Here is an 11,379-nt window from a genome sequence, read left to right as displayed (position 1 = left end):
TTTCTTCAGTTTTTGATTTTTCACTTTTTAAATTCAATTTTTCGTTTCTTCAGTGATTTTGCGGTTTTTGATTTTGATTTTTCCATTTTTTCATTTTTCAATTATTATGGATTTCATTTTTTGGTTTATTCGTTTTTCGATTTTTATTGTGCAATTTTTAGATTTAACAATTTTTAAATATTTTAAGTTTTCATTTATTTCAGTTTTTCGTTTTTTCAGTTTCTTGTTTTTTGGTTGTTCAGTTTTTTGTTTCAGATTTTTCAACTTGAATACCCATATCAATTATTGGATTTTTTAATTTTTCGTTTTTTTGATTTTACGATTTTTCAAGTCTTCAATTTTTCTATTAGTTTTTAGTTTTCAATTTTTAAATGTTTCATTTTTAATTTTTCACATTTTCGATATTTCAATGTTACAGTTTTTCAGTTTTAAAAATTTTCAGTTTCTCGATTTTTAATTTTTTAACTTCTCGATTTTGAAATTTTTCAATTTTCCGTTCCTTCAATTATATAATATTGCGTTTTTTGATGTTTCAATTTCTCGATATTCAGTTTTTCGGTTTTTTGGTTTTTCGATTTTAATTGTGCAATTTTTCGATTTTACAATTTTTTTCGTTCGATATTTCAATTTCCGATTTTGCAATTTTTGAATTCATGAATTTTTCAATTTTTTAACGTTTCTTTGACTCTGCGATTTTTCAAGTTTTCGATTTTTCTATTATATATATAGATTTTTTATTTTTCAGTTTTTGGATGTTTCTTTATTGATATTTTTCACGGTTTCAGTTTTACAATTTTTCGTTTCTTCAGTTTTTGATTTTTCAATCGTTGGTTTTTCAGTTTACCGATTTTTAATTTTTCACTTGTTAAATTCGATTTTTCGTTTCTCCAGTTATAGGATTTTGAGATTTTTCAGTTTCTCGATTTTTAATTTTTGCAACTGTTTCATTTTTCAATTATGTATTATGGATTTCATTTTTCGGTTTTTTCGTTTTTGGATTTTTATTTTACAAATTTCAGATTTAAAAATTTTTAAATATTTTAAGTTTTCGTTTATTACAGTTTTGCAATTTTACGATTTTTCGTTTTTTCAATGTTGGTTTTACAGTTTTCATTTTTTTCAGATATTGATTTTTCAGTTTGTCGGTCTTTAATTTTTCGCTTTTTCAGATTTTCAACTTCTCAATTTTGAAGATTTTCAATTTTTCGTTTCTTCAGCTATATAATTTTGCGATTTTTCTGTTTTTTCCGGTTTTTAATTTCTCGATATTTCGAATTTTCAATTATGCATTTTATTTGTCGATTTTTTAGTTTATAGATACTTTAAGTTTTCATTTAATTCAGTTTTTCATATTTTCAGCCTCTAGATATTTTCATTCTTAGTTATCTGATGTTACATTTTTAATTCATCAATATTTTGATATTTCGGTGTTACAGTTTTTCGATTTTAGGATTTTTCGTTTTTCGATTTATCAGTTTTCTCTCACCTTTGCAATTTCTCATAAATTTTCCCATTTTAAATTTTAAATTTTTCATTTTCGTGGTTTTCAATTTTTAATTTTTTTTCTCTGATGTTAGTTTTTAGGATTATTTTCTTTCGAAATTCGATGAACTATCGATATTCGGCGTATGGCCCCTTCCCTGAATCAATTCAATACGTAATCAAACCTAACCTCACTTTTCCATAATCTAAAACTAACCTCAAATTAAACGAACAAATGATGTTTACATGAACATTTTGTTGTTTCTGCTGTTCTAATTATCGTTAAACTTGAATATCAGAATGGAAACGAAGCCTCAAAAAATGCCCAAAGTGGCAAAGGTAAGTAAGAACAAAAGTATCCTTCTACAACGTCACTAAATCATTTTATATCATAGGTTAAAAACAAAGCCCCCGCGGAAATCCAAATCACCGCCGAGCAGCTCCTCCGCGAGGCGAAAGAACGTGACTTGGAAATCCTCCCGCCGCCCCCGAAACAAAAAATCTCCGACCCGGCCGAACTCGCAGACTACCAACTCCGCAGACGCAAACAATTCGAAGACAACATCCGCAAAAACCGCACGGTCATCTCCAACTGGATCAAATACGCCCACTGGGAGGAATCCCAGAAGGAAATTCAAAGAGCGCGCTCCATCTACGAACGCGCCTTGGACATAGACCACAGAAACGTGACAATATGGCTGAAATACACGGAAATGGAAATGCGGAACCGGCAGGTGAACCATGCCCGGAATTTGTGGGACAGAGCGGTCACGATTCTTCCGAGAATAAACCAGTTCTGGTACAAATACACCTACATGGAAGAGATGTTGGAGAATGTGGCTGGGGCCAGAGCGGTGTTCGAGCGCTGGATGGAGTGGCAGCCGGATGAGCAAGCCTGGCAAACTTATATTAATTTCGAGCTGCGGTATAAAGAGATTGATAGAGCCAGGGAGATTTATGAGAGGTTCGTGATTACGCACCCAGAGGTTAAGCACTGGATTAAGTACGCGAGGTTTGAGGAGAATCACGGGTTTATTAATTCAGCGAGACAGATTTTTGAAAGAGCTGTGCATTTTTACGGAGACGATCACTTGGATGAGAAGTTGTATATAGCGTTTGCGAGGTTTGAGGAGAATCAGAAGGAGCATGATAGAGCGAGGATTATTTATAAGTATGCTTTGGACCATATGCCGAAGGAACAGGCTAAGGAGCTTTACAAAGCTTACACCATTCATGAGAAAAAGTATGGCGATCGGTCGGGGATTGAGGATGTTATTGTGTCGAAACGTAAGTTCCAGTACGAGCAAGAAATCCTTGAGAATCCGACCAATTACGACGCTTGGTTCGACTATTTGAGACTCGTGGAGGGGGAAGGTGACGTTGAAATAACCCGCGAGACTTATGAAAGAGCGATTGCGAACGTACCCCCCACCAAAAATAAACAGTACTGGAGAAGATACATTTATCTGTGGATAAACTACGCCCTTTTTGAGGAACTAGACGCCATAGACTATGAAAGAACGCGTCAAGTCTATAAAGCCTGTCTAGATTTGTTGCCACATAAAGTTTTCACTTTTTCGAAAATTTGGCTGCTGTTTGCCCAGTTCGAAATCCGCCAAAAGGACATAAAAGCCGCTCGAAAAATCCTAGGGACGGCGATTGGAAAATGCCCGAGGGACAAATTATTCAGGGGTTACATTGACATAGAAATCCAACTGCGCGAGTTCGATCGCTGCCGCATTTTATACGGGAAGTTTCTGGAGTTTGGGGCTGAAAACTGCGTCACTTGGATGAAATTCGCCGAACTTGAAACTCTGTTGGGGGATGTGGATAGAGCACGAGCCATTTATGAGCTCGCCATAGGTCAAGCGAGACTCGACATGCCCGAGTTGCTCTGGAAAGCGTACATAGATTTTGAGATTTCTCAAGAAGAACCTGACAATGCTCGACAGTTGTATGAGAGACTGCTGGAAAGAACGTCGCATGTTAAAGTCTGGTTGTCGTACGCCAAGTTCGAATTGAACAATCAGATTGAAGATAATTTAAATATTGCGTTGGCGAGACGGGTGTACGAGCGCGCTAATGACAGTTTGAAGAATTACGGGGAGAAGGAGTCGAGGGTTTTGCTTTTGGAAAATTGGCGGGACTTTGAGAATTCGCACGGGACGGATAGCACGAAAGAAAAAGTCGAGAGTAAAATGCCGAAAAGGATCAAGAAGAGACAGAAGGTTGTGGATGAGGAGGGGGCTGAGCAAGGGTGGGAAGAAATTTTCGATTATATATTTCCGGAGGATGAGGCTGGGAAACCCAATCTTAAGTTCCTGGCGGCCGCCAAAAATTGGAAGAAGCAGAAAGAAACAGAAGCTGATGAATAAAGTGTTGTGTTTGTCAAGGAGTTTTGTATGTTTGGTTAAATTAAATATTTTTTCTTAATGTGTATTAAATTTGGGGGTGTCAAATATCTAGTTTAAGTCCGGTTTGGTTAGTAATTTAAGCTCCGGAATGAATCGACCAATCGCAAAAAAGCATATCGGCGCCAAGTTCAAACTGACGCAAATTCGAACACTATACATCGTGTTTATTTATATTGTGGTCTGAGCATTTTTCGAATATTTATTTTTTAATTACAGACCATAAAGTCAGTAGTGCATACATACTGTAAGATAATATAAAAGTTCTCAACTTTAAATTTTTCGTTTCGATTTTCATTTTGCGATTTTTCGGTTTCCCGATTTTTTAACTTTTTTATTTTTCTTTTTTTTTTAATTCGTCGTTTCTTCAGTACCACAATTTTGGATTTTTTCGATTTTTCAATGAGTAGATCTTTTGATTTTTCAATTTTTCGTTTCTTCACTAATTCACTCTGTAATTTTTTTATTTTTCAAAGTTTAGATATTTTAATTTTTCGGATTTTCAACTTTTGCAATTTTTTCGATGTTTGGAGTTTTGAATTTTTCGATTTACAATTTCTTGTACTTTTGAGTCAACATTTTTCAATTTTTTATTATATTTCAGTTTTTCGATTTCTGATTTTTTAATGTTCCGCATTTTCAACTTTGGAATTTTTCTTTCTTCAGTATCACAATTTTGCATTTTTTTTCAGTAAGTGGTTTTTTGAATTTTTCAGTTTATCTATTTTTCAGTCTCGCAGTTTTTCGATTTTTGATTGTTCCATTTTTCAACTTTTTAATTTTTGATTATTTAGATTTTCGTTTCGTAAGTTTTACGACTTGAAATTTTTTCGTTTTTCAATCATTGTATTTTTTTTCAGTTTTCGATTTTTCATTTCACAAATTTTTCAATTGCCCAATTATTAATTTTTTGATTTTTCAGTTGTTTCAGTTTTTGATTTATTAATTTTTTCGATTTTCAAACAAATAAATAAAATAACTGAAAATTAGTAGATGTTTTAAACGTTTGTTTCCATTTTTGATTTTTCAATTTTTCGTTTCTTGAATTGTTCGATTTGTAATTTTTCTTGTCTACAATTCAAAATTTTTCTATATTTAAATTGTGAATTTTTTAATTTTCATTTCTTCAATTTTTCAATTTGTAATCTTTGATTTTTTAATTTTTAGATATTTTAATTTTTCGATTCTTCAATTTTACGATTTTACAATTTTTTAGATTCGTTACTAAACCGCTTGTTTAATTTTTTGAGTTAGAAGTTCTCATGTTTTAATTTTTTTATTTCCTCAGTTTTTCGATTTTGTATATTTTAGATATTTTGCGATTTTTCAGTTTCTCGATTTTTGCTTTTTCAACTTTTGCATTTTTCCATTTTTTCATTTTTTGTATACTCGATACTACGATTTTGCAATTTCTTCGATTTTTCAATAGATCAGTTTTATAATCTTAATTTCACAATTTTGCAGTTTTTCGATATTTCCATTTCTCGATTCGATATTTCAATCTTTCGATTTTTAATAAATGTTTCCAATTTTTCGTTTTTGATTTGTCAATTTTTCGATATTTTAATTTTTCAGTCTTTCGCTTTTTCTAATTTTGAATTTTTCGTTTGTTTTATTTTTCGTTTCTTCAATTTTACGATTTTGCAAGTTTCTTGAGTTCCCAACTTTCAATTTTTCGTTTCTCTTTTCATTTTGCGATTTTTCGGTTTCCCGATTTTTGATTTTTTGATTTTTTAACTTTTGTATTTTTCATTTTTTTTAAATCGTCCTTTCTTTAGTATTACAATTTTGCAATTTTTTTTTTATTTTTCAATGAGTAGATTTTTTTATTTTTCAATTTATAAATTTTTCAATAGCGCAGTTTTCGATTTTTTATTGTTTCGGTTTTTCAGCTTTTTAATTTTCGATTATGTACTTAAATTTGCGTTTCTTCAGTTTCGATTTTTCAATGAGTAGATCTTTTGCTTTTTCAATTTTTAGAGTTTTCAGCTTAAATTTTTTTAATTTTTCGTTTCTTCACTGTTTCACTGTGTAATTTTTCTATTTTTCAAAGTTTAGATTTTTTAATTTTTCGTTTCTTTACTGTTTCACTGTGTAATTTTTCTATTTTTCAAAGTTTAGATTGTTAATTTTTAGAATTTTCAACTTTAGAATTTTTCTTTCTTCACGATTTTGTAGTTTTTTTCAGTAAGTAGTTTTTTGAATTTTACAATTTATCGATTTTTCAACTTTTTAACTTTCGATTAAAACTTATATTTTCGTCTCTTGAGTTTTACGACTTTGAAATTTTTTCGTTTTTCTATCATTTGATTTTTTCATTTTTTCGATTTTTCATTTCACAAATATTTCAATTTCTCAATTTTTAATTTTTGATTTATCAATTATTCCATTTTTTTATTGATTAATTTTCTTAAATTCTGAATTTTTTAATTTTCATTTCTTCAGTTTTTCGATCCGCAATTTTTGATTTTTCGATTTTTCAAATTTTGAATTTTCCGTTTCTTCAAATTTACGATTTTACACTTTTTTTGATTCTTTAATATCAGTTTTTCAGTTTTTCAACCTGTTTAATTTTTAGATTTTTTAAATTTTGAATTTTTCAATTTTTCGGTTTTAGTTTTTCGAGTTTTTTCTTCTTCAGATTTTCTATTTTGCAATTTTTCAACTTTCAGATATAGTTAAAAAATCGAATAGACAAAAAATTGAAAAAAAAAAATCAAATTTTTTCGTTTTTCAATCATTTGATTTTTTTATTTTTTCCAGTTTTCAATTTTTCATTTCACAAATTTTTCAATATCCAAATTTTTATAATTTTTTTGATTTTTCAATTATTCCATTTTTTGATTGATTAGTTTTTCGATTTTTATCCTGCAAAATTTTCGAATTAAAAGAATATTAATAACATTTTTCGATTTATAATTTTTTGATTTTTCAATTTTTCAATTTTTCAGTTTTTCGTTTTCTCTACTTTTTGACGTTTCAGTTTTTGAGTTTATCAGTTATTCGTTTCTTCAACATGATTTTGCAATTTTTTCTTTTTTTCAATTGTAATTTTTTTAAATTTCATTTCTTCAGTTTTTCTTTTTGTAATTTTTGATTTTTCAATTTTTAGTTATTTTAACATTTCAATTTTTTAAATTTTGAATTTTTGGGTTTTTTAATTTTCCGTTTCCCCAAGTTTAGGACTTTACAATTTTTTCGATCTTTTAATACCGCTTGTATAATTTTTCATGTTTTGATTTATCCTGTTGTTCGGTTTTTCAACTTTTTTAATTTTTTGAGTTAGAACTTATCGAGATTTAAATTTTTCATTTCCTTAGTTTTTCGATGCGCAATTTTTCGATTTTATAACTTTTAGATATTTTGTGATTTTTCAGTTTCTCGATTTTTGCTTTTTAAACTTTTGCATTTTTCGTGTACTCGATATTACGTTTTTGTAGTTTTTCCAATTTTTCGATAAATAGGTTTTATAATTTTCCAATTTCACAATTTTGCAGTTTTTTGATGTTTCAATTTCTCGATTGTTAATCTTTCAATTTTTAAATGCTTCCAATTTTCAATTTACAATTTTTAGAACTTTAAATTTTCAAATTTCCGTTTTTTAATTTTTCAATTTTTCGATGTTTTAATTTTTCAGTCTTTCGATTTTTCAAATTTTGAATTTTTCGTTTGTTTAATTTTTCCTTTCTTCAGTTTTACGATTTTTCAATTTTTTCAATAAATCGATTTTTTAATTATTCATTTTCATAATTTTGCAGCTTCTCGATTTTTCAATTTCTCGATTTTTAATTTTTCAGGAACTCGGTTTTTTAGTTTCCCAATTTTTCAACTTTTAATTTTTTAAATGTTTCGATTTTTTAAATTCTGAATTTTTCAATTTTTCAGTTTAGTTTTTCGAGTTTTCAGTTTTTTTCTTCTTTAGTTTTTCTATTTTACAATTTTTTAACTTTTAGATATAATTAAAAATCGAATGGATGAAAAATAGAAAGAAATGAAAAATCAGAAATTGAACAAACAAAAAATTGTGATAGTAACAGTAGAAAATCTAACAAATGAAAAATCGAAAAATTTTAAAACGAAAATCGAAAAATCCTAAAATCGAAAAACTGTAATACTGAAATATCGCAAAATTGAACAATTAAAAATCGAGAAAATGAAACATCTGGATATTTAAAAATTTATAAGTATGCTTTGGACCATATGCCGAAGGAACAGGCGAAGGAGCTTTACAAAGCTTACACCATTCATGAGAAAAAATATGGCGATAGGTCGGGATTGAAGATGTTATTGTGTCGAAACGTAAGTTCCAGTACCAGCAAGAAATCCTTGAAAATCCGACCAATTACGACGCTTGGTTCGACTATTTGAGACTCGTGGAGGGGGAAGGTGACGTTGAAATAACCCGCGAGACTTATGAAAGAGCGATTGCGAACGTACCCCCCACCAAAAATAAACAGTACTGAAGAAGATACATTTATCTGTGAATAAACTACGCCCTTTTTGAGGAACTAGACGCCATAGACTATGAAAGAACGCGTCAAGTCTATAAAGCTTGTCTAGATTTGTTGCCACATAAAGTTTTCACTTTTTCGAAAATTTGGCTGCTGTTTGCCCAGTTCGAAATCCGCCAAAAGGACATAAAAGCCGTCCGAAAAATCCTAGGGACGGCGATTGGAAAATGCCCCAGGGACAAATTATTCCGGGGTTACATTGACATAGAAATCCAACTGCGCGAGTTCGATCGCTGCCGCATTTTATACGGGAAGTTTCTGGAGTTTGGGGCTGAAAACTGCGTCACTTGGATGAAATTCGCCGAACTTGAAACTCTGTTGGGGGATGTGGATAGAGCACGAGCCATTTATGAGCTCGCCATAGGTCAAGCGAGACTCGACATGCCCGACTTACTCTGGAAAGCGTACATTGACTTTGAGATTTCTCAAGAAGAACCTGACAATGCTCGACAGTTGTATGAGAGACTGCTGGAAAGAACGTCGCATGTTAAAGTCTGGTTGTCGTACGCCAAGTTCGAATTGAACAATCAGATTGAAGATAATTTAAATATTGCGTTGGCGAGACGGGTGTACGAGCGCGCCAATGACAGTTTGAAGAATTACGGGGAGAAGGAGTCGAGGGTTTTGCTTTTGGAAAATTGGCGGGACTTTGAGAATTCGCACGGGACGGATAGCACGAAAGAAAAAGTCGAGAGTAAAATGCCGAAAAGGATCAAGAAGAGACAGAAGGTTGTGGATGAGGAGGGGGCGGAGCAAGGGTGGGAAGAAATTTTCGATTATATATTTCCGGAGGATGAGGCTGGGAAACCCAATCTTAAGTTCCTGGCGGCCGCCAAAAATTGGAAGAAGCAGAAAGAAACAGAAGCTGATGAGTAAAGTGTTGTGTTTGTCCAGGAGTTTTGTATGTTTGGTTAAATTAAATATTTTTTCTTAATGTGTATTAAATTTGGGGGTGTCAAATATCTAGTTTAAGTCCGGTTTGGTTAGTAATTTAAGCTCCGGAATGAATCGACCAATCGCAAAAAAGCATATCGGCGCCAAGTTCAAACTGACGCAAATTCGAGCACTATACATCGTGTTTATTTATATTGTGGTCTGAGCATTTTTCGAGTATTTATTTTTTAATTACAGACCATAATTTATAATAATTTTTCGATTCTTCAATTTTACCATTTTACAATTTTTTAGATTCGTTACTAAACCGCTTGTTTAATTTTTTGAGTTAGAAGTTCTCATGTTTTAATTTTTTTATTTCCTCAGTTTTTCGATTTTGTATATTTTAGATATTTTGCGATTTTTCAGTTTCTCGATTTTTGCTTTTTCAACTTTTGCATTTTTCCATTTTTTCATTTTTTGTATACTCGATACTACGATTTTGCAATTTCTTCGATTTTTCAATAAATCAGTTTTATAATCTTAATTTCACAATTTTGCAGTTTTTCGATATTTCCATTTCTCGATTCGATATTTCAATCTTTCGATTTTTAAATGTTTCCAATTTTTCGTTTTTTGATTTGTCAATTTTTCGATATTTTAATTTTTCAGTCTTTCGCTTTTTCTAATTTTGAATTTTTCGTTTGTTTTATTTTTCGTTTCTTCAATTTTACGATTTTGCAAGTTTCTTGAGTTCCCAACTTTCAATTTTTCGTTTCTCTTTTCATTTTGCGATTTTTCGGTTTCCCGATTTTTGATTTTTTGATTTTTTAACTTTTGTATTTTTCATTTTTTTTAAATCGTCCTTTCTTTAGTATTACAATTTTGCAATTTTTTTTTATTTTTCAATGAGTAGATTTTTTTATTTTTCAATGAGTAGATTTTTTTATTTTTCAATTTATAAATTTTTCAATAGCGCAGTTTTCGATTTTTTATTGTTTCGGTTTTTCAGCTTTTTAATTTTCGATTATGTACTTAAATTTGCGTTTCTTCAGTTTCGATTTTTCAATGAGTAGATCTTTTGCTTTTTCAATTTTTAGAGTTTTCAGCTTAAATTTTTTTAATTTTTCGTTTCTTCACTGTTTCACTGTGTAATTTTTCTATTTTTCAAAGTTTAGATTTTTTAACTTTTCGTTTCTTTACTGTTTCACTGTGTAATTTTTCTATTTTTCAAAGTTTAGATTGTTTAATTTTTAGAATTTTCAACTTTGGAATTTTTCTTTCTTCACGATTTTGTAGTTTTTTTCAGTAAATACTTTTTTGAATTTTACAATTTATCGATTTTTCAACTTTTTAACTTTCGATTAAAACTTATATTTTCGTCTCTTGAGTTTTACGACTTTGAAATTTTTTTTCTATCATTTGATTTTTTCAATTTTTCGATTTTTCATTTCACAAATATTTCAATTTCTCAATTTTTAATTTTTGATTTATCAATTATTCCATTTTTTTATTGATTAATTTTCTTAAATTCTGAATTTTTTAATTTTCATTTCTTCAGTTTTTCGATCCGCAATTTTTGATTTTTCGATTTTTCAAATTTTGAATTTTCCGTTTCTTCAAATTTACGATTTTACACTTTTTTTGATTCTTTAATATCAGTTTTTCAGTTTTTCAACCTGTTTAATTTTTAGATTTTTTAAATTTTGAATTTTTCAATTTTTCGGTTTTAGTTTTTCGAGTTTTTTCTTCTTCAGATTTTCTATTTTGCAATTTTTCAACTTTCAGATATAGTTAAAAAATTGAATAGACAAAAAATTGAAAAAAAAAATCAAATTTTTTCGTTTTTCAATCATTTGATTTTTTTATTTTTTCCAGTTTTCAATTTTTCATTTCACAATTTTTTCAGTATCCAAATTTTTATTATTTTTTTGATTTTTCAATTATTCCATTTTTTGATTGATTAGTTTTTCGATTTTTATCCTGCAAAATTTTCGAATTAAAAGAATATTAATAACATTTTTCGATTTATAATTTTTTGATTTTTCAATTTTTCGATTTTTCAATTTTTCGTTTTCTCTACTTTTTGACGTTTCAGTTTT

At 29.5% G+C, this 11,379-nt stretch overlaps 1 protein-coding gene and 1 pseudogene across 1 annotated transcript; both read left to right on the top strand.

Moving 5' to 3' along the window:
- The first annotated feature begins 1,695 nt into the window (after positions 1–1,695).
- On the top strand, positions 1,696–3,915 carry LOC135130281 (protein crooked neck-like). The gene is made up of 2 exons (XM_064057640.1): positions 1,696–1,821; positions 1,878–3,915. The coding sequence occupies exons 1-2, from the start codon at positions 1,783–1,785 to the stop codon at positions 3,855–3,857; spliced, it is 2,019 nt and encodes a 672-aa protein (XP_063913710.1). The 5' UTR covers positions 1,696–1,782; the 3' UTR covers positions 3,858–3,915.
- Positions 3,916–8,072: 4,157 nt separating this feature from the next.
- On the top strand, positions 8,073–9,348 carry LOC135130556 (protein crooked neck-like; annotated as a pseudogene).
- The last annotated feature ends 2,031 nt before the right edge of the window (positions 9,349–11,379 follow it).

This window comes from Zophobas morio, unplaced genomic scaffold (genome assembly GCF_036711695.1).
Source record: "Zophobas morio isolate AGI-343-1 ecotype UQ-CSIRO unplaced genomic scaffold, CSIRO_AGI_Zmor_V1 ptg000017l, whole genome shotgun sequence".
In the NCBI taxonomy this organism is placed as follows: domain Eukaryota; kingdom Metazoa; phylum Arthropoda; class Insecta; order Coleoptera; family Tenebrionidae; genus Zophobas; species Zophobas morio.
This window is presented reverse-complemented; position numbering and strand designations above follow the sequence as displayed.